Genomic DNA, 21,427 nt, shown 5'->3' on the forward strand with positions numbered 1-21,427 from the left:
AGGTCACCTGGTACCTGCTGCGTTCTGGGACAGACCAGCTGCTGCCCCTGCTGACACTCAGCCCCGGTAAACTGGGAGAACCGGTGGTCGTCCCTCACTCTCAGAACTTCAGCCACATGAGCATCGGGGGGGGGGACCAGGAGACGTGGGGCAGCACTCTGGAGATCGTGGAGGTGGAGGAGCAGGACGGGGGGATGTACTTCTGCTCTACACGCTGTGCAGGGGTCGTGTGTTTCAACAGAGCGACTCTTCTCTCTGTGGACGGTGAGATGTTTGATCTTCACTGGGGATGAGGAGCGACCTTTAACCTCTAAGTCTGAAGAGGAAGGTCAGAGGTCAAAGTATTGACTGACTGATCAATAATGTGATTGTTCCCAGGAGCTGATGGGACGTCAGCCACAGACGAGACTGGTCCGCCATGTTGGAGCAGGGGAATCTGTGTCCTTCCTGGTGCAGGTGTCCTCGTCCTCGTCCTCGTCCTCGTCCTCGTCCTCGTCCTCGTCCTCGTCCTCCGGTTGGTCTCAGGTGAATCAATCAATCAATCAATCAATAAGTAATGATGTCATTAATGAGGCAACCAACAGCACATAGATAAGTTACAATTCTCTCAAAGTTCTGTTTACATATGAACTCAAGTTAGTCCAATCATTAATACTAGAAAACATTTTACAAAAATCCTTTATAGATATTCTACTTTTATTTTTGGTACTTTTACTTGAGTAATATTTTGAACACAGTGAGTATCGTGAATCAAAAGGACTGAAATGAATACACAGGATGAAAAGACGTTTTAAAGTAACTTCTGTGTAAGGGGGGGCTGCAGCACCTCCAATTGGTCAGAGGCTGTAACTGCAGGCTACAACAAGTTAATTTTCTTATGTGTTTAACATGTGGGAGTTTCTGTGGAGCCAAATCGATAAGATATGACATAAATGTAGATGTAACATACAATATCATTGACTGAGGTGAATACAATCAGATTAATTACTGTATGTGCTAATATGATATATATAGAACATATCTTGTTTCAGGGGGGGGGGGGGCAGTTCTGGTCAAGATGATGATTGATTTGCTCCAAAACTAAATTTGCTTCCTGTTGTCTTATGAAACTGTTCTGATATTTGATATAGTTATTAAAATGTGGTGCTGTGTTTAACCGACAGCAGGAAGTCATCAGCTGAGTCACTTCCTGTCTCTGTCATCACATCACTCTCAAGTGATATCAAATAAATAAATACAATTATGAAAAATCAACAATCAGTTTTCAATAAGAAGAAATTTATTGACAGGAAAATGATCAATTCGACCATAGCAAGATTGGAAGGTTCAGGAGTCTTTTCACAATAAAGCATGAAGATCATTTATCACCATGTTTACAACTAAAAGTCATCACATTAAGTTTAGAGCAACGTGATTGGACAGAAACAGAAGAAACAGGAAATTCATTAACTTCTAATCAAATCAAAGACCTCTTAAAATTTAATTCATTAAACAAGAAGTTTCTCCAGAATCATTATGATAACTCACAGATACCTTTTCAAAGTAAAGTGTTTTAATTCACATCCACACACCTGACATCACAGATCATGTGACCAATCCCCCACACACACTGTCAAACATCTGGGCTCCTCCACATGGAAACATCTGTATCTGGGTGAGCATCAGGTGACTTCTCCGTGTTGCTTCTGGTCATGTGACGGGAGGCGGACCAATCAGAACCAGCAGCGTTTCCAAACCTCTGGAAGAAGGAGCTGGTTTGTCCTGGATCTTGAAGAAGGAGTCAGATCTATTTGGTGGATTGATCTTCATGGTGTGTGATGGGATCAAAGCTCAGATGAACTGAGAGTTGTTGTTGTTGTTGTTGTGGTTGTCGTGTTGTTGATCAGACGTGTGGTTGAGTCGTGGTCGTCCTGTTACAGCTGCTTCAACAGCAGCCCGTAGGGACGGATGGAGTCCTGCACCACGGCCCTCGTCTGGACCGGGTTGGACCCTTCAGGGACGTAAACCAACCACACGTCTTCTCTCTGGCACTTCCTCCTGTTCTCCGGGTTGATGCGGTTCTGAAGAACCACCTTGTACCTCTTCCCGTCCGCTTTGGACTTGAACACCTTGCAGTATTTCTCGGCCATCTTGATGTCTGGGGTGGAGTACACTCCTCTGCCCTTGGTGAGGCCGGTGGTCAGAGAAGCTGCGGCGGCGTCCAGGAACCCGGGTTCGTGCTCCGGGCTCCCGTCGTGGGTCAGGATGACGCCGAGGGAGCCGTCCATGTTGTGGGCGTGGTAAGAGACCGGCCAGGCGTCCTTACCGGTCCCGAGCCAGACGTCGTTACCGTCGTACTTCTGGTTGACGCGTAGGGCGACGCGGTTCCACCCACAGGGACGGAAGTACCGCTCGTTCCCCCGCAGGAACACCTTGCTGCCATCCTGGAGGTGGGCAGAGGTCAGGAGAGGTCAGGAGAGGTCAGGAGAGGTCAGGAGATGTCAGCAGAGGTCAATGGACAATCAACGTTCAGACGATATCAACAACAAATTAAGTTTGGTTCATTCATGAAAGAGATTCAAGTAGTAAATAAGTTCAAACACACACACGCTCACACAAAAACACAAAAACACATGCTCACAAAAAACACACACTCTCACTCAGACACAAACATACACACGCACACACTCTCTCTCTCTCTCTCTCTCTCTCTCACCTGCACGGAGGTGAAGTCATAGTTGAACTGTGGATGGAAGAATTCCTCCAGGTTGATCTTCACCGACGCCCTGAGACTCTCCTGCGGCCCCGGGTCCTCACCCAGCGCCGGCGGGGAGCAGTACACGTCCTGGTCGTCCTGCTCCTCCAGGGACATGGCTCCGACCCCCGGGTACTCCAGCTGCTCCAGGCCCTGCTGCTTGTAGAACTCCCGCAGGGCCACGATGTTCACGAAGTCCTGCGGGCTGAGCGGAGAGGGGCCCGGGGTGGAGCCCACGTTACAGCCGCTCAGAGCGGACAGAGCCTCCAGACACAGGCCGCTGTCCGGCATGGTGCTGACCGGAGACCGGGACCGAGAGAGGACACGACCCGGGACAAGAGGACCGAGGACCGGCACTGAGAGAGGACACGACCCGGGACAAGAGGACCGGAGACCGGGATCGAGAGAGGACACGACCCGGGACAAGAGGACCGGAGACCGGGACCGAGAGAGGACACGACCCGGGACAAGAGGACCGAGGACCGGGACCGAGAGAGGACACGACCCGGGACAAGAGGACCGAGGACCGGCACTGAGAGAGGACACGACCCGGGACAAGAGGACCGAGGACCGGGACCGAGAGAGGAGACGACCCGGGACAAGAGGACCGAGGACCGGGACCGAGAGAGGACACGACCCGGGACAAGAGGACCGAGGACCGGCACTGAGAGAGGACACGACCCGGGACAAGAGGACCGAGGACCGGGACCGAGAGAGGAGACGACCCGGGACAAGAGGACCGAGGACCGGGACCGAGAGAGGACACGACCCGGGACAAGAGGACCGGAGACCGGCACTGAGAGAGGACAGGACCCGGGACAAGAGGACCGAGGATCGGGATCGAGAGAGGAGACGTCTCTTTCACACTTTCACTTTCAAACACTTTCACTTTCTACGGTCGTGACGTTTATACACCGACTGTGACCGGGGGACTAGAGTAATAGAGCAATAGAGCAATAGAGTAATAGAGCAATAGAGTTATAGAGTAATAGAGTAATATAGAGTAATAGAGCAATAGAGTTATAGAGTAATAGAGTAATATAGAGTAATAGAGTTATAGAGTAATAGAGTAATAGAGCAATAGAGCAATAGTGTAATAGAGCAATAGGGTAATAGAGTAATAGAGTTATAGAGTAATAGAGAATAATTATTTTCAATTTGCATTTGAGGATACATTAATCGAAGTCTAGTTCTGACAGTTAAAGACAAAATAAAATTAAAATTAAACTTTGATAATAAAAAGAAGAAAATACTTTTGATCATATTTTCAATTTTCTATCTCACAATTAAGTTTTTACTGTGAGTGTTTTTTAAATAGACTTCCATTTTCAAATTACTAACGACATCCCAGGATATTGAGAGTTTAATGGAAATATTGATAATAGTTCTAAATTTCAGGATTTAAGAGTAACTGTAAACAATATATGAAACTACTGTTTTTACCGCACTACAACCTCAATCACACAAAATGTCTTTGACAAACATTTATTTAACTTATCTTCTTATTACTCACAAGTCCTCTCTGCTAACATGGAGGAGGAGGGTTTAAGACATGTACTGCAGCCAGCCACCAGGGGGTCGTGTCGTCCATCTTTATTAAAGTCTATGTTTCAAACTGAATCAGCTTCACACGGAGGTCTCACTTCCTGCAGCTGCTTCCTGGACCAGTTGAGTTGGTTCTGAACAACTGGTTCATTGATGGAGGTGTTTGGGTCGGAGCCTCGTTTCTCCGTCGAAGCTCAAACTGAATCCGTGGCGTTGAGGTTTAATCCCTGACTCACGCTCCTCTCTTATTGGTCCTTAGGTAAACCAGCTTTTTGCCGTCGCTCAGGGAGCAGGGCGGCGGCTCCGGGGGTCACAGAGGTCAGTAGAGCTTTGCACCTCATGAACCTGTGAAGCAGCAGCAGCTCATGAGGTCGACTACACCTTCAAGCATGTGACTGTTCCAGTGTTGTGTCATCATGGAAACAGCTGATGTGTGTCTCTGCAGGACGACTCGCTCCATTACTCCAGTCTGAGGCACCGGCCACGCCCCCCCGGCCAGCCGCCGGCACGATTGGTGGAGAAGGACGACACCTACTCTGCAGTGAGGGTCGCAAGAACCCTACGGGATCACATGACCGCAGATAGAGGGTGACACTGCCACCCGCTGGTCACACAGTAAATGACATGCTCTCGTTTCATTAAAGATTCAGTTTGTAGGATTTAGTGACATCTGGTGGTGAGGGGGCATATTGCACAACCCAACACTCACCACTAGGTGGCCTAATGTTGTGGATGTTTTATTCTTATATTTTTGACTTTGTTATTAGTATTAATCATCTAACAACCAGTTGTTTCCTTGACAGATTGTTGGGACACACAACACATCTAAAGTTATTCTCTCATTTTATACATTTAAAGTACAAAGTGTGATGTTAAAAGTTTTTGTGTCGTAATGTGAACCAGAAATAAACTTCACGTTTTGAGACTGTTTCTCTTTCACTGAGGTGGTTTACGAGGAAATGTTACGATGCGTTTAGAGAAAATAAAAACTTAAAAAGAACAGGAGCATGAATATCATATTTCCTTTTATAAATCAAATCAGTTTTACAAAGTGATTTACGAAGAAGAAACGACAGAAGACAAACGTTCACTTCAACTTTTACACTTGATCATTCTTTATTTCTGTTGATCATCAGAACACGTTAACGAACCATGTGCTCCATCAATGGCTGGTGTGTGTGTGTTTAAAGGACTGGTGTGTGTGTGTGTGTGTTTTTAAAGGACTGGTGTGTGTGTGTGTGTTTAAAGGACTGGTGTGTGTGTGTGTTTAAAGGACTGGTGTGTGTGTGTGTCTGTGTGTGTGTGTGTGTGTGTTGAAAGGACTGGTGTGTGTGTGTGTGTGTGTTTGTGTGTCTGTGTGTGTGTGTGTCTGTGTGTGTGTGTGTGTGTGTCTGTGTGTGTGTGCGTGTGTGTGTCTGTGTGTGTGTTTAAAGGACTGGTGTGTGTGTGTGTGTTTAAAGGACTGGTGTGTGTGTGTCTGTGTGTGTGTTTAAAGGACTGGTGTGTGTGTGTGTTTAAAGGACTGGAGTGTGTTTAACAGCAGCTCTGGTGATGACAGACGAGTAGATCACGTGGTTCTGGTCTTGGTCCGGTGGCGTCCGGCTCGGCCTCTCGCTCCAGTTGTGTCGTCCCAGAGAAGCGTAGTGGATGTCGTCCGTCGTGGACCAACTCTCTGACTCCTCCCACTCTGCACACACACAGACACACACACAGGTGTAACAGGACCTCAGGTAGATAACGGGTCTGAGGACAGTGGCAGCAGCAGTTACCGGTCGGTGTGTTGGTCCACGGCTGCAGCTCGGTGTCGTCGAGTGTCTGAGCTGCTTAGAAACAACAGACGAGTCTTATTCATTAGAGTCTAAACCATTACTCTCTCTCACACACAAACAGACACACAATCACACACACACACACACACCTGTATATCTTGGCTTCCTCCTGCAGTTGGTGCTCGTCAGTAAGATGAAGACGACGGACATGAGGAGGATCATCAGCCCCGCACTGACGACAGCCACCATCAACAACGCTGAGACACACAAACACACACAGAGACACACACAACGTGGTTAACAAACACGTGACATTGCTTCAGGTGTAAGACAGGAAGTGACGTGTGTTAACGAACCGCTCTGAGTCGTCTTCTTCTTCTTTGATTCAACCACATCTGATGCACAGGAAAATACAAACTGGATCAGATAATAAACTGTTTATTACAGTTTCAGGTATAGAAATGAATTCATAGAAAGAAGATCAGAGGTAAAAGAAATCGAATGAAATCCTTCATGACATCACATTTAATTCAAAATAAAGAAGCTATAAGAACTAGAAACTCGTAGACGTGGAGACGGTTTCTGTGGTGTCAGGTCGGTCTCATCTTGGTCTGATTGTTTGTTTCTGATCAGTCTGGTTCTTTACAGGCTGGATTCTAACCAGGTTGTGTGAATGTGATCTTTGTCTTAAATATGTCGTTTTTATTTCTGGTAAATTGGCTCAAACTCTTTTTCCAGGTGAAAGTTTAGCGTCACTATGAAGAGTTTGGATTTCATTTGATGAGCAGCTGCAGAAACTCACTTGTTCTCACGGCTCCAGATGTTGACGTGATGAACATCTGGACGCTCGTTGGCTCTGGACAAACTGACAAGATCCCAAAGTGTGAAGAGTCAGCGACAGAAAAACAGTGCTGAGAACTATCTGCTCCATCTTATTTATTCATTAACAAGTCTAAATTATATATATATATATATAATTAATATTATTGTATTATGTATTATTATATTATTATAAGCCTATAAAATCTGTCTTTTTTATACATTTATATTTTGCATTCATCTTGTTTTAACTTAGCTCATCATGTCTTATCCTATCTAGTCTAAGCTCATATTAGCTTCATTAAGTTGATCTTAGTTTGTCTTAGATTAGTCCACTTTAGTTTAACTGCTCTTGTTTTGGCTTGATTTGGTTTAGTTTCTTTGATTTGATCTTAGTTGATCTTAATTAATCGATCGTGTCTTATCCCAACTTGTAGTGGCTCAATTTATCTTATCTTATCTTGTCTTATCTTAATTTAGCTAACATCCCTTAGCTTCTCATTAGAGAAACTATTTTGTGTGTTCACCAGGATTATTGTTTCTGATTTATGTCACTTTAGCAGCGGAGGTGTGATACCTCACCTGTGAGGACCGTGACTCTGCCCTGCAGCTCTCCGTTACACTGATACTCTCCAGCGTCCCCTGGCTGCAGGTCCTGGATCTGCAGGGCGTCGTACATGAAGCCGAGGCGGCCGTCCTCCCTCTCTGGTTTCACCGTGCCGTTTCTGAAGCGGGTGAAGATGGCCTCCCTTCTTCCTCCTCTCCTCCGGTGAAACCACCTCTGTTTGGGTCTGGGCGAGCGGCCGCAGGGCAGCAGCAGCGTCCGGCCGGAAGACACCGAGAAGTCCAGACCTGAGGAGGCGGAGTCAGGGACGAGGGGCTGGTGCGTTTCAAGGATTTTGTATTTTCATGTTAAAACCCAGCGACCTCATGAGTCTGAAGTCTACTGAAGTATCCTCTGGATTCACATTCAAGCTTTATGGACATGAAACAACTTTTGTTTCGTGACTCCAGTCTCCTGTCATACTGCACCTGTCCAACAGGTGTCCTCGGACTGTCCACTACCCAGACCTACCTGCTAACGCTTAAACATAACAGCTCCCGACAGGAAAGATGAAACATCTTGATCGCCCCCTGGTGGCTGGCTGCAGTATTTATTCTGCTCACTACTGCACAGACTCTGCCTGCAAATTACGTCATCGGCACAAGATGGCGGCTCCTGTCTCCGAGATATTTTGGCTTCATTTTTTAAGAACAAGTGGAAGTAGAGATGCATCGTCCATCTTTATTTACAGTCACTGCTTGTCTTTATATAAAGTAATGGATTGTACATATACATAGATATAACTATGTCTTTTTACCTGTCAGCACCTGCAGCTCTGCCACCGGCTGCTCGTTACACTGATACTCGCCGCTGTCCGAGTCGTGAAGCTGCAGGAGACAGAGGCCTCCGTCAGACAGCAGCAGGTGGCGCTGCTGCTCCTCGTTGGCGTCGTAGTCTTGTTCGGGGTCCAGGACGTCCCCGTCCCCGTGAGTCCAGATCACTTGAGACGGGTCCGAGGCGTCGCAGAGCAGACACACGTGATGATGCTCTGGGACCGAGACCCGGATCAGAGCTGGACGAGACACAAGTCCACAAAGCGTTCAGATGACAGAACCTGGTTCCTTTATTACAGTTTTAATTATCACTGTTTTCTGAATTTAATGTAAGTGTGTCCCTCCTGCTTCCTTTCAACTGATCTAATCATTCACACAAACCAAAGTGAAACGCTTTTTAATTCACGTTAGAACACGTATTCCTGGTTACTGTTGTCGGGTAGTTTTACATTTTAAATGTTGAAGTTTAGAAGAAGGAATAAAACAAATTATTAACAAGTTCTGGACGCGATGTTAAAAAGTTTCCTCCATCAGATATATTTAGATGTTTTGGAAAATATTCCTGGTGCTTCATAGTTTGTTTCCATATACAGTCTATGGTTTCCACATGACGTCTGTTATATTTAGCTGCAGATCTGCTGATGCTCTGTTTTAACCTGGTTTCCTGGTTTATCTCATGGTCACATGATCCCAGTGCTCCAATCAGACGCCGACTAAGAGGCTGGAAACCCGCGGTCAGTTGTTTGTGTGACTTCAGATGAAAAGAGACTTTGACTTCTGTGAGTTATGTTTCGCACGTGAAAACTGAAGTTCAGTAACGATTCGTTCTAAAAAGAACTCACAACTGAATTTTAAATGTTTCTCATCACAATTGAACCCATGAGTCGGATGAAATCAATCAATCACAGTTTGCATTTATATTCACAAAATGTTTTCTCTGCGGGATTTATTTCAATATCTATTATGTTAGAAAAATAATTTTAATTTCTTGATAAATGGTTTCTCCTCCATGTGTTAATTCACAAATATGGAAAGATTGACTGATAGGTGTTATAAATAAAAACAGGTGGTAACAATACTAATATTTAGGGTTACAATGTTATAGTAAAACGTTATTTAGGAGCTTAAATAAAAGATTTAAGATTTGAATATTAATGATATGTGATTATTCATTAAATGAAGATAATAATAAGTCAACGTACCTGTGGAGTTTTCAGTCTGTACAAACCAAACCAAACAGAAAATCGTGAAACAGATCATCTTCAGAACAGACGTCTGATGAGAGCGAGAGATGAAGGAGAGAGAGATTTCCTCTCCTCCCTCCGGCTCCTTCTCTTCTTCCTCATTCACTCCATCTGACGACGTGTCTCTTTAACTCTTTAACTGTGATGGTGAAAATCAAACCTTTTAAATGATTGATGTGAGATATTAACTCCAGTTTTAAAACTGAACATTTTCAATGAAAGACTAAAACCCTCAGAAATCACTAATGTTTGATTCATCATCTGATCACTTCTGTTTCCATCTCACACGTGGAGTCAGATCTGAATGAGCTCTATTAACTTCACTCTTCAAATCTTATTTGAACTCTTGAACTCTTTTATTTTAACTCTTAAACTCTTTTAACTTCACTTTCAACTCTTTTATTTTCTGAAGCTCCAAACAAAGTGCTCTAACCTGACCTGTTTATTTCTTCCTGGTGAACTCTGATTGGCTAACACACTTGCCAATAATACATGTACCTAAGATGTGCTTCCGTTGATTGGCTACGTCGACCTGTCGTTCAAAATGCAACCGCTCGATTGGGCTGAATCATCTCTAACACCCCCATCCTCAGGAAGAGGTTCTCCGAGCAGTTCTATTGGTTTGGTCTCCCGTCAATCCCATGAGCCTTGGCTCTCATTGGCTGTCCTGTAGTAAGTGGGCGGTACCTTTGAAAAATTGAAGCTGTTTCCTTGTGTGTCAGAAGCTCCGAGAAACGAGAGGCTGCAATTTATCTATATAGATCTTTATATATATATTTATATAGATGTATATACATGATACTTATATACATGACTATATAAATATATCTACTCGAACCCGGAAGCAGACGGACGAAGAGAAGCTGCAGTGAACACTCCTCATCTGAAGCTAGCAGCTAGCTGTTAGCCATTAGCCCTTAGCCCTTAGCTCGTCGTTAGCCTCCGGACTCTCACGCTCTCACGCCGCCTCTGAGGCGATGAGCACGGACCTACTCTCTGATCTGGACACCCGCTTCTTCGCTGATAACCTCCTGACCAGCGAGGACTGGGGTGAGTGTCCGTCTGTACCCACTGCAAGGGACTGGGAGGGCGGCTACAAGGGACTGGGTGGGGAGGGGAGGACATGGGAGGAAGAGGAGAGGGAGAGAGGAGGAGAGGGAGAGAGGAAGAGAGAGGAGAGTCTCCGTCTGTACCCACTGCAAGGGACTGGGGTGGGGAGGGGAGGGGAGGAAGAGGAGGGAGAGGAAAGGAGGAAGGCATGATGGGAGAAATGATGGTCATGGGGTCATGGTCTGGGTGGCGTTGGTTTCCAGGACCTTTTATGTCATATTCATGAATAGAATGAATTCATGAGTATGATCCGTGTGTTGACTGGTCAGTGGAGATCTGACCAGTGGTCCACGACGTGTTTCTCTTAAGAGCAGTGGACCTCCTCTGGACTCTTCAGCAGGAGAATCACTCCTTCACCTTCTCTGTGCCTGTGAGGACTTGACCTCTGACCTCAGGTGGTTCTGACTTCCTGAACCGAGGAGCCGTGCTCAGCACATGGTGCTGCTCTGGTTGTTTGAACTGGAATAACAAGTCGTGACTGATTTGCATCTTCAGAGGTGGAATTTGAGAAATGTGTGTTTTAGATTTTCTTCTTCACGGCTCTTTGAACTGTTTCCTGTCAGATGCCTGCCTGTACCAGTGCGAGAACATGGAGGAGGGGGAGGACGCCGCCTGCACCCGGGGGCGCACATACCAGACCACGGTACGACAATGACAACAACAGTCAACAAAACTGCTCCTTCACACAGGTCACAGGTGCCAGGTTCAGGTCTCACACACAGGAAGTTAGTTTACATCACTTCCTGTCAACAAAAGTCTGAATGTGACTTTAATTCCTCTTCTTCTGTTGCTGTTCTGTTTTCATTCGTTAGCTTCACTGAACAATCTGCTCTTCATCCATCAGTAGACAGAGATGAAGGGTCAGAGGATAATCAGGCTGATGCACACACACACACACACACACACACACACACACACACACACACACACACACATGCTCGTTCGTTCTTTGGCCTTATTTTCATCCTGACTCCTCTCTCTCTTCCCTCTCTCTCTCTCTTCCCTCTCTCTTTCTCTCTTTCTTTTCCCTCTCTCTCTCTCTCTCTTCCCTCTCTCTTTCTCTCTCTTTTCCCTCTCGCTCTCTCTCTCTCTCCCTTCCTCTGACCTCTCACAGTTTGACAACGACCTCGTGCTGACCCTTGACCCTGACAGCCCCCCCTCTCCATGGCACCACAGTGATGACAACCTGCTCACAGGTAACGAGCAGCGAATCAGACGAGTTCAAACCAGAGGAACAAATGTTTCATTAAAAGTATTAAGTTCTGAATCCAGATCTTAATTAAACACTTTGTGAAGTTTGATGAAATTTGTTTCAATCATTTTGAATTCAGTGCTGCAGATTTATTAAATGTTTCTAACAATGTGACTGAACGTTCATTAGTGGATTTCTGGACATAAGTAATTTAAGATGCTGAATTAATCAAACTGCTTCTCCTCTGTGTCGCTCTCCTTTAAAACTCACAATTTAAACTCAAGTAGATTCTATATGCATGTGTGTAAATGTGTGTGCATGTGTGTAAATGTGTGTAGTTATCAGGTTCACGTTGAACTATCTTTTGTCTCTGAAGGAGAAAAACCGGGAAACACAAATGAAATGACGATAACTCAGCCGCTACCAGTGGAAATGTGTAAGTTTTTTTACTTGTTAGAGAGAATTGATCATGTTCTGCAGTTTTCAGTGTGTTTTGTTGACGTGTGTGTGTGTGTGTGTGTCTGTGTGTGTCTGTGTGCAGTGTTCCAGGTGAAGGCAGAGCCTCTCTCTCCGGCCTCATCTCTCTCCTCTGATTGCTCCATGTCTTCACCAGAACCTCAGGTGAGGACATTTCTTCTGTCACATGATCGAAGGCACTGGTCAAAAACCCTCAATCACTCAATCCCCTGATTTATGAAACGTGAATCCATAAATCATCAGCTCCAACTGGCAGTGAGGATTTCATATAAAACATGGAGCTGCTCACTTTGTAGTAAAGAAGTTTCCGGTCTGGTTCTGTCCAGATCACAGTTAAAGGTGAAAACCCCCCCACCCCCCCGTACATGTACGGAGACGTGCTGTCCCCCCCCCTCGGAGCCATGGAGGTGACTGTGGCGACCTCAGCCGTGCCCCCCCCTCCACAGACACAGCTGCAGACGCCGTTGACGGCTGCGCAGATCGGGGGGGGGCAGACGACAGGTGAGCACCTGCAACACGTGAGCCAGGAAAAGTAGTGTGTGTGTCTGTGTGTGTGTTTGTGTGTGTGTTTGAGCTAAAATGTTCCGTAGTGAAACAGCTGAATTCATGTACCCCCCCCGCCCCCCCCCAGTGCTGCCGAGGTCCTCCACGTTGAAGACCAGCACCATCCTGAGCACGAAGCCCCCCATCCAGCCCCGACCCTTGTGTGTCGCCTCCCTTCCTGTCCCCCAGGGACCTGCTCCAGCTAAGACCCTCATACTACAGGGCCTCCCCCCCATGGACCAGACCCGACCCGGTAAGAGACCAGCCTGTGTGTTTTGTGTGTGTGTTTTGTGTGTGTTGTTGTGCTGCTGTATCACAACAGTAATGAGCGTCTCCTCCTCCTCTAGTCGTCCTGTCTCAGTCCGTCTGTCTCGGTTCAGCTCCGGCCATCGTCAAACTGGAGCCGGTGTCTCCCTCCATCACCCAGCACTGCTCCAGTCCCACCGCCCCCCCCCCCAGCAAACCCATCGTGCCGGCCACCTCCACTCTGCCTGGCAGCAGCTCCGGGGACGTCGATGTGAGTCGAGAGGAAGCAACGATTCTTTCAAATGACTCAGAGCTTCACTTTTAAAATCACACTTTCATTATTTCATCATAACCAGTCAGAGGGTGAACTGGTCCCATCAGGACCTAAAATACCAGTGTCTCACATCACAGGACAAACACACACTACACACAATGTCCAGAGAAACTTCCTCTGTCCTCTTAAGATGTTCATCCCTCTCTCTCTCTCTCCTGCTGCAGATGAAGGTGCTGAAGCGGCAGCAGAGGATGATCAAGAACCGAGAGTCTGCGTGCCAGTCCAGGAAGAAGAAGAAGGAGTACCTGCACCTCCTGGAGGGTCAGCTGAGGGAGGCGCAGCAGGAGAACGAGCGACTCCGGAGGGAGAACCAGGCTCTGAGGGAGCGACTGGCTGGGAAAGAGGTCAGAGTCAATCAGAGAGGAGGAGTAATACGACCAATCAGAAATCAGGTCTTCTTTAATGAGGCTCTCCACATCTGCAACACATCTCCAACAAGGAACATCTGGAAAAACACACAAGTCTGAGACGTCTTGTTAGAAAATCAAACAAACACAAAGTCACATCCAGTTTAGAAAACTCTAAAGTCAATGACGTCTCATCTCATTGTTTTGTGTTGTTGTTTTACTGACTGTTGGTGAAATGTGTTGTTTCTCAGGGCAGCGACTCAGCGGGTAACAAACGAGCCGTGTGTGTCATGGCTGTTCTGCTCTTCATGACCTTCAGCTTCGGACCCGTCAGGTACTCATCACACAAACACACTCTCTCTCTTTCAAAGATGTAAATACGACTCTTCTCCTCTGTACAACAATGAAGCTAAAGTCTCTGGGATTTGAACGCTGCCATCTTGTGAGCAAGAAGCTCGGTCCATCTGTGGTCCCCGGTGTCTCACTGTGCTGGTCCTCGTCTCTGCAGCATCACGGACAGGAAGCTGTCCCCGGGGCCACAGGACGGTGGGGTGTGGTACACGGGACGCCAGCTGCTGGAGATCGAGCAGCAGCGCCCGGCGCCGCGGCAGGCGAGGGCGGCGCCTCCTCCTCCGAGCAGAGAGGAGGACAAGACGGAGACGGAGGAGGACGGGGCGGAGGCGGACGGATTTGTTGCAGAGTCGTTTCCTTTCAGGTGAGAAAACTCTGAACTCTGATGACGTCAAGGTCGTTTGAAATCCAGCTGCAGAATCAGATTTAATCAACTGAATCAACGTCTCTGCACAAAAAGAACAAACGTGTTCCGACACGTTCACCGTTTACTTTCATGTGTTTGATCGAAGTGTCACCTGCAGAAGACACAAACTTGTGTTTGTGTAGAAATCTGTGAAGAACGTTTAGAATTCATGTTTCAGGAGGAAGTGACATCACAGGAAACCAGCTGGAAGTTTGAACTACAGCATCACTCAGTTGAGCTCATGCAGTGTCACTATAAAACACAATTCAGTGAAGGGCAGCAGAGTCCACACACTCATGAAAGCAGTCCTCTCAACTGTGTGTGTGTGTGTGTGTCTGTGTGTGTCACAGGAACCTGAGCGACGTCTTCAGTGACATGAAGGACCTGGTTCTTCAGGACATCGATCGGTACTTCACCTCCTCAGACTGTCGGCAGTTCAATCGCTCCGAGTCGCTGAGGTTGGGACTCTTTGTTTCTTGTCAACACAGAATGAGTTTGTTGTTCAGCTCGTGTCTGACGCTCGTGACTCCTCAGGTTGGCCGACGAGCTGAGAGGCTGGGTTCAGAGGCACCAGATCGACAGGAAGAAATCTGGAGGGAAACCAAAGATTGCCAAGAAGGCCAAGATCGCCCAGGTAGTGACACAGCTCCTCTTCTTCACCCTCATCTTCTTCTTCTTCTTCTTCAATTCCGTTGTTGTGTTACAGAAAGCTCAGCTGAGGAAGACAAACTTCTCCAGATATCTGCCGATTCCGACTCATCGCTCCCTGGAGAGGTACAAACACTCCCCCCCCCCCCCTCCTGTTTGATCTGCTGCTCAGATTCAATCACATTTAAAACAACAAACTCTTCTTCTTCAAAAACATAACTAATCAGCTGATTTGAAGGAAACACGACGGTTTGACCAGTGATTCAGGAAGTGGTGACCTCTGACCCCTTTTGTCTCTGCAGCCAGCTGCAGGTCCTTCCTGGTCCTGAGGTCACGTACAGCGACTTCCTGGACGCCATCGAGCGCAGGGAGGACACTTTCTACGTGGTCTCCTTCCGACGGGTACGTGTCAATCCCATGATGCACTTTGTCTAACGCAGCCGTTAGACCATCGGACGTAGTGAAGAGTCTAAAACATGTCTTCTCTCTAATGACCAGCTGGGGGCGACTCCACTGGTTGTTTCTAAGTCTACGAGGAAATGACTCACACATCATTTATATCGTCACCAAACACTGGATTAGGTAAACATGGAAACCGTGTGAGTGACAGTGAGAACGGTCCTGAATGTGTCCTCTGTCGCCCCCTACAGGACCACCTGCTGTTACCGGCCATCAGCCACAATAAGACCAGCCGACCCAAAATGTCTCTGGTGATGCCGGCGATGTCCGTGAACGGTGAGCAACAATCTGTGGAGCAGAAGAAAAGCTGATAATTAATCAATTTTTAAAATTATTATTAAACATTTACTTTGAGATCAGCTCCATTATGAACCTGATGCCTGGTCTGTCACGCCCCCTACTGGCGGCAGGTCATGGTTGGAACATGAGTTAATGAAAACCCTTTGTTTGTCCAGAGAGTCTGTACAACACGTCTCGAGGCTACGAGATGATGATGCAGGTCGACTGTGAGGTCATGGACACTCGGATCGTCCCCATCAAGTCCTCCGCCGTCCCGCCGTCCCTCCGCGACCCGCCGCCGCCCCCCCCCTCCCACCACAACCCTCACCACCACCACCACGGCAACCACACCTCGCTCAGAGGACGCCACCACCCGTCCTCCTCGCCAACGTCCCCGAGGCAACCGCTGCCTGCCCGCCGGCGGACAGCCGAGTATTTAATCAGCCAATCAGAGGGGGTCTAGGGGCTGTCGCCATAGTGATGTACAGAACAGCGACGGTCGGTGGGAAACATGGAGAAGAAGAAAAACCTGAAATTGTTTTTGAAAATCACTTTATTGCTTAACACGAGTAACTTTCCTCTTCTTCTCCAAACAACTCTTTTCCTGCAGGAAACAGAAAAACTAGAAAGTTCAGATCCGGTCGACTCGTCTTTAAACTCCTGTCGATATCAAAAGTTTGCAAAAAAACGTCCTAATATATCAAATATATTGTAAAAATGAAAATCTGGCAGCAGCAGCCTGCACTCAGACAAAGTGCTGCTTTTTAATATTTAATGTGAAAATGTGGAGTGAATGAAATGTGCCCGTTTGGAGCTGAGCTGAAGAAGAAAGGTTTGTGTTTGTCTGCGTGTCCTCCCTGATTCGACCCACAGGTGGCGCTGCAGCAGAGCTTCTTTCACTGCACTTTCACAGGAAGTGGATAAACGTCTCGCAGTGAGAGTCTGGTTATTAATGTTGCAGGAGAAACGTCTTGTTTCCTCGACTCTGCTGATGATTTGTATATTTGTGAAACGCTGGAGTCCAGATGTTTGACTGACAGCTGCTGCTCGACCAGGGATCCTGACGTGAACCACACGAAACCCGACGGCTTCAGGGAAACGTTCGATTCCTGAGTCTGAACCGTCACTCCAGCAGCAGCACAGGTTTAGTGCCTTGCTCAAGGACTAAAGTCTAATCTGATCCTTGGTCGTGCCACATCTGTCAGATTAATCTGTTTTCTTTTTGTCTTTAAATAGAAAAATCCTGTGGTTGTTTTGTGGGGATTATTTAATAGATGTAAAATATCATTGTTCACTTTGTAGATATACTTTGTTTTTTTATATTTTTTTATTTCCTGTGAGGCTTCAGTGAAAATTTTCTATATTTCATTCTCGCCTTTCTTTCAAGGACCAACCACGTTTGTTCGTTCAGTCTGTGCTCGTCAGGATTTTCTCTCCCGACTCAATATATTTATGAAAAATACAATTATATGAATATGCCGTTTTTTTAATTGTACAGAATTAAGTTGTGAAGCTTCGGTTTTTCCTAAAAACACAGAAAATGTAAATTCTGCCAAAACAATAAAATTGAGCCTCTTTGACAAGTGGACTGAATTGTTTTATTCAGAGTTTGTTGTTTCAAACCAGAAGTTTCAGGTTTTTTAATATTTTGCATTAAAGCATACTTTTCTTGTGTTTTTCTTGATACTCTGGCTCCTCCCCCCCTCTTCTCTGACTCCTTGAGTTCAGTCAAAGACGAGTCGTCAGCTGATTTCATCATTTCCAACAGCTTGGGTAATTTCACAACGTTTGGTAACTGATGTAAAAACATCAGGCTTTAATTCAACAAGAGACACAACGCGCCAAACTAATAAACAGGTGAAACGGTTTGTATTCCTTTCACCGCCAGGGGGCGACAGAGCTCAGCAGAGGAACAGGAAGTGGAGACTGAAGGAAACTTGTTACATCATGAAAACAATATTGAACAACAAAATTAAACAAGCAGAGTTTACACAGTGATGAACCTGACTCCTCCCCCACCGAGTCCCTGATCACATGATAAATACAACCTGATCATGTGATCACTTACGTCGACAGGTGGGTATTTCAACTCTTCTCTGTTCCACTGTCTTCAAGTGTGTGTGTGTGTGTGAGTGTGTGTGTGAGTGTGTGCGTGTGTGTGTGAGTGTGTGTGTGTGATTATGTGTGTGTGTGAGAGTGTGTGTGTGAGTGTGAGAGTGTGTGTGTGTGTGTGTGTGTGTGTGTGTATGAGTTTTTTCAGATCTCGCTGAATGTTTATTTTGATACGAGTGAAACTTTCAGTACAAAGTCACATGAACTGTTGTTCTACCAAACAGGCTTCAAAATAAAATACAGGATCATAAAAATGGAATAAATAGAAAACACAAAAATAAAAAAGCTTAAGATCATAAATAGTTTAGAAATAAAATAATTTCAATTACAGAATAAAGTCCTCAACCTGAACATAAAGTAAAATAATTCAGACTCTGGTGACAACACGGAGTCACAACACGTGACTCACACGTTTCACAACATGTTACACAACACGTTACACAACTTGTTTCCTTCTCACTGTTCACGTGACACAACGAGTCGGAACCAAACTCTACTGAAACCTCAGGAGTCCCATGATGCATCTGTTCGCTGTGTGTCGCCACATTCAGTTGTATAAAACTAATATTTAATGATTTGTAAGTGTGTTTAGGATTAAGTGACATTAATGTGTGTGTAATAAACATGTGTGTAATAAACATGTGTGTAATAAACGTGTGTAATCTGACAGGAGGTTTTCAGGTCGAACATTGTTGTCAAATCAAATCCACAGTTTCCAGTGTTTACTGGGGCTGTGACTGGTTGCCCCTGACCACCATTCACATCCTCTGTGATGACATCATCCAGCTTCCTGGGTCAGAGGAATCCTCCAACTCCCACAATGCAACATTCCTCAGGCCTGCTCCCAGGTCGCCAGGCAGCTGAACTGAGAGTCTGTGAGAAACGAACATGGAACACGATGAAGAAGAAGATGCCAGCTTCAGTTTGAACGACTTCCAGAGAATAAATGAAACGGTTTAATGAGTTTGTTGAAACCAGGAAGTCGATTATTTCTATTTTTAAGTCGTCATGGTGACGATAATAACTCTGTGGGTTTTGTTCAGTTATACAAAGAAGAGAGAGAAGAGAGAAAAGAAGAGAGAGAAGAGAGAAAAGAAGAGAGAGAAGAGAGAGAGAAGAGTGAAAAGAAGAGAGAGAAGAGAGAGAAGAGAGAGAGAAGAGAGAGAAGAGAGAGAAGAGAGAAAAGAAGAGAGAGAAGAGAGAGAAGAGAGAAAAGAAGAGATAGAAGAGAGAGAAGAGAGAGAGAAGAGAGAAAAGAAGAGAGAGAAGAGAGAGAAGAGAAAGAGAAGAGAGAAAAGAAGAGAGAGAAGAGATAGAAGAGAGAGAAGAGAGAGAGAAGAGAGAGAAGAGAGAGAGAAGAGAGAGAGAAGAGAGAAAAGAAGAGAGAGAAGAGAGAAAAGAAGAGAGAAGAGAGAAAAGAGAGAGAAGAAGAGAGAAAAGAAGAGAGAGAAGAGAGAGAAGAGAGAGAAGAGAGAAAAGAAGAGAGAGAAGAGAGAGAGAAGAGAGAGAAGAGAGAGAGAAGAGAGAGAGAAGAGAGAAAAGAAGAGAGAGAAGAGAGAAAAGAAGAGAGAAGAGAGAAAAGAGAGAGAAGAAGAGAGAAAAGAAGAGAGAGAAGAGAGAGAAGAGAGAGAAGAGAGAAAAGAAGAGAGAGAAGAGAGAGAGAAGAGAGAGAGAAGAGAGAGAGAAGAGAGAAAAGAAGAGAGAGAAGAGAGAGAAGAGAGAAAAGAAGAGAGAAGAGAGAAAAGAAGAGAGAGAAGAGAGAAAAGAGAGAGAAGAAGACTTTTGACTTTTGAATAACTTTATTTAAGTCACATTGTCAAAAATCAATCCTTAATTATTCAAAATTTGTGGACCACAAAATTTTTTTTTTTCCTCATTCCAGGCACACACACATCATACACCAACGATAAAATTACCAGACGTTCTGTTAAAATTTTAAAACCAGCGACTGGTTGTCCTCCAGTGAGCACAGGACCTGTCCCACCCCCCACACAGCACTGAACCCCTCCAGATTGTCCGTCAGTGTAAAATAAGCATGTTCTACTCTCAGGCGAGCTGCCACCAACCCCCTGAGACAGCGCAGTGGATCTGTCCAGCCTACACCCGCCATTTTGTTCTTTCTGCTAACCCAAGTTGCTATTTTGGCATTAGCAAAAAGAAAATTCATTAAAACCATCGTAGTCTTTTTCCTTTCAACGTACTTGGGCCCAAAAACATAGAGTGGCAGCGAGAAGGCCTCTCCTAAACACCCCACCCACTCCTGCAGTTGTTTAAAAGTGTCAGCTAACCTGGGACACGACACTACTAAGTGTTCCAGGGTCTCTGGCAGTGAGCAGAAAGGACACCCCCCCCCTGTGCTTGGGTCCAGGTGAGCTCTGTATCTGTTTGTAGCTAAAGCTCCGTGTATACTCCTCCACTGGATGTCCGCCATCCGTTTCTCCACAGGAGGTTTATACAGGACCCGCCAACTGCCACTAGGGGAATAGTCTGAGCCAAAAACCTCGGTCCATCTCGACTCCCTGACTCCTTCAAGAGAGCGACAGTTCAGGACCTTCACGCAGCTGCAGTACAGCTGTTTCCCTGCAGAGGTGTTGAACGTGCCCAGTGCTGGAGTCCTGAGGGTTAGCAGTCGGCCGCTCTCTTCTCTCCACTCCCCCAACGCAGGACTCACATTCAGGATGGGAAAATGGTATTCCTCTGTTCTTGTCCACTGGTCAGCCTGGCTTTGGCTCTGGGCGAAGGTCCGAAGAGGCTGGGGCAGTGACTGCCAGACCTCGTCCACGAGGCTCCGCAGCATCCTGGTCGATCGTATCCCCGTCACCTCCGCCAGCCTCTCCAGTGATGTCCGTGTCAGGTGGCCCAGCTTCCCTATTCCGGCCTCCCTGAACCTGTTTTGAACTGTTGATGATGAGGATGTAGACGTTAGGACCAGGAAACCATTGTTGAACAGTGGCTCCTCAAAGAGCCACATCCCAGGCGTGGGGTCAGGAGGCCTCGTGAAGTTGAGCGTCCTCCAGGCCTCTATCACAGATGTATAGAAATGACTGAGCCCAGTCAGTCTGTGCTGAGGAGAGTTTAACAGGAACAGCTGCTTGTCATACCCGAGGCCCCCGGCTCTCCAGAGCAGCAGGCGGGCCACAGCCGACCAGCACCGTGTGGAGCCGTACAGCAGCCTCTGGGCTGCCTGCAGCCTGAAAGCAGCAGTCCTGGCGATGATGTCTGTAAGACCCTGGCCCCCCTCTGCCACAGGGAGGTACAGCACGGACGCCCGCACCCAGTGATGGCCCGACCAGAAGAAGTCCACCAGCATCCTTTGCAGTTGTTCCATGAGTCCCGGTGGAGGAGTAAGCACCTGGAGTCTGTGCCACAGGGACGCTGCAACCAGGTTATTGACAATCAGAGTTCTTCCCCTGTAGGACAGCTGGGGTAGCAACC

The 21,427-nt window shown here is 46.5% G+C and overlaps 3 protein-coding genes and 1 long non-coding RNA gene across 6 annotated transcripts; 2 read left to right on the plus strand and 2 right to left on the minus strand.

Annotated features, from left to right (window-relative positions):
* Positions 1-1,257: 1,257 nt before the first annotated feature.
* On the minus strand, positions 1,258-3,628 carry LOC133972257 (uncharacterized). The gene is made up of 2 exons (XM_062409605.1): positions 2,696-3,628; positions 1,258-2,423 (listed from the first exon to the last, which is right to left on the minus strand). The coding sequence occupies exons 1-2, from the start codon at positions 3,023-3,025 to the stop codon at positions 1,914-1,916; spliced, it is 840 nt and encodes a 279-aa protein (XP_062265589.1). The 5' UTR covers positions 3,026-3,628; the 3' UTR covers positions 1,258-1,913.
* Positions 3,629-3,963: 335 nt separating this feature from the next.
* LOC133972268 (uncharacterized) lies at positions 3,964-5,207 on the plus strand. Its single transcript, XR_009924443.1, has 2 exons — positions 3,964-4,597; positions 4,725-5,207. It is a non-coding gene; the product is annotated as an uncharacterized LOC133972268 (long non-coding RNA).
* Positions 5,208-5,674: 467 nt separating this feature from the next.
* On the minus strand, positions 5,675-9,945 carry LOC133972256 (uncharacterized). The gene is made up of 8 exons (XM_062409604.1): positions 9,447-9,945; positions 8,229-8,483; positions 7,450-7,719; positions 6,851-6,913; positions 6,405-6,443; positions 6,198-6,305; positions 6,049-6,099; positions 5,675-5,966 (listed from the first exon to the last, which is right to left on the minus strand). Exons 1-8 carry the CDS (start codon positions 9,502-9,504, stop codon positions 5,794-5,796), a joined length of 1,017 nt encoding a protein of 338 aa, XP_062265588.1. The 5' UTR covers positions 9,505-9,945; the 3' UTR covers positions 5,675-5,793.
* A 232-nt stretch (positions 9,946-10,177) lies between these two features.
* Positions 10,178-17,463, plus strand: atf6b (activating transcription factor 6 beta). 3 transcript variants are annotated; one of them, XM_062409581.1, is made up of 17 exons: positions 10,178-10,538; positions 11,162-11,241; positions 11,713-11,794; positions 12,167-12,226; positions 12,332-12,411; positions 12,594-12,768; positions 12,899-13,063; positions 13,158-13,327; positions 13,555-13,734; positions 13,989-14,071; positions 14,246-14,452; positions 14,845-14,952; positions 15,029-15,131; positions 15,201-15,268; positions 15,445-15,544; positions 15,793-15,877; positions 16,057-17,463. In XM_062409581.1, the coding sequence occupies exons 1-17, from the start codon at positions 10,466-10,468 to the stop codon at positions 16,341-16,343; spliced, it is 2,106 nt and encodes a 701-aa protein (XP_062265565.1). In that variant the 5' UTR covers positions 10,178-10,465; the 3' UTR covers positions 16,344-17,463. The 3 variants fall into 3 exon arrangements, with proteins under 3 accessions (XP_062265565.1, XP_062265566.1, XP_062265568.1); XM_062409582.1 differs by having other exon boundaries at positions 15,029-15,128; XM_062409584.1 differs by lacking the exon at positions 12,167-12,226.
* Positions 17,464-21,427: the final 3,964 nt, after the last annotated feature.

Source organism: Platichthys flesus, chromosome 17 (assembly GCF_949316205.1).
Source record: "Platichthys flesus chromosome 17, fPlaFle2.1, whole genome shotgun sequence".
Taxonomy (NCBI): domain Eukaryota; kingdom Metazoa; phylum Chordata; class Actinopteri; order Pleuronectiformes; family Pleuronectidae; genus Platichthys; species Platichthys flesus.

Excerpts from the sequence above, each read along its gene's own strand:
- LOC133972257 (XM_062409605.1), bottom strand. The coding sequence starts at position 3,025 with ATGCCGGACAGCGGCCTGTGTCTGGAGGCTCTGTCCGCTCTGAGCGGC. Across the intron at positions 2,424-2,695 it reads ATGACTTCACCTCCGTGCAG|GATGGCAGCAAGGTGTTCCT; the intron begins GTGAGAGAGAGA and ends GCCCACCTCCAG.
- LOC133972256 (XM_062409604.1), bottom strand. The coding sequence starts at position 9,504 with ATGATCTGTTTCACGATTTTCTGTTTGGTTTGGTTTGTACAGACTGAA. Across the intron at positions 6,306-6,404 it reads GAAGAAGACGACTCAGAGCG|CGTTGTTGATGGTGGCTGTC; the intron begins GTTCGTTAACAC and ends TGTGTGTCTCAG. Across the intron at positions 5,967-6,048 it reads GTGGACCAACACACCGACCG|AGTGGGAGGAGTCAGAGAGT; the intron begins GTAACTGCTGCT and ends GTGTGTGTGCAG.
- atf6b (XM_062409581.1), top strand. The coding sequence starts at position 10,466 with ATGAGCACGGACCTACTCTCTGATCTGGACACCCGCTTCTTCGCTGAT. Across the intron at positions 11,242-11,712 it reads GGCGCACATACCAGACCACG|TTTGACAACGACCTCGTGCT; the intron begins GTACGACAATGA and ends GACCTCTCACAG. Across the intron at positions 15,269-15,444 it reads ACTCATCGCTCCCTGGAGAG|CCAGCTGCAGGTCCTTCCTG; the intron begins GTACAAACACTC and ends TTGTCTCTGCAG.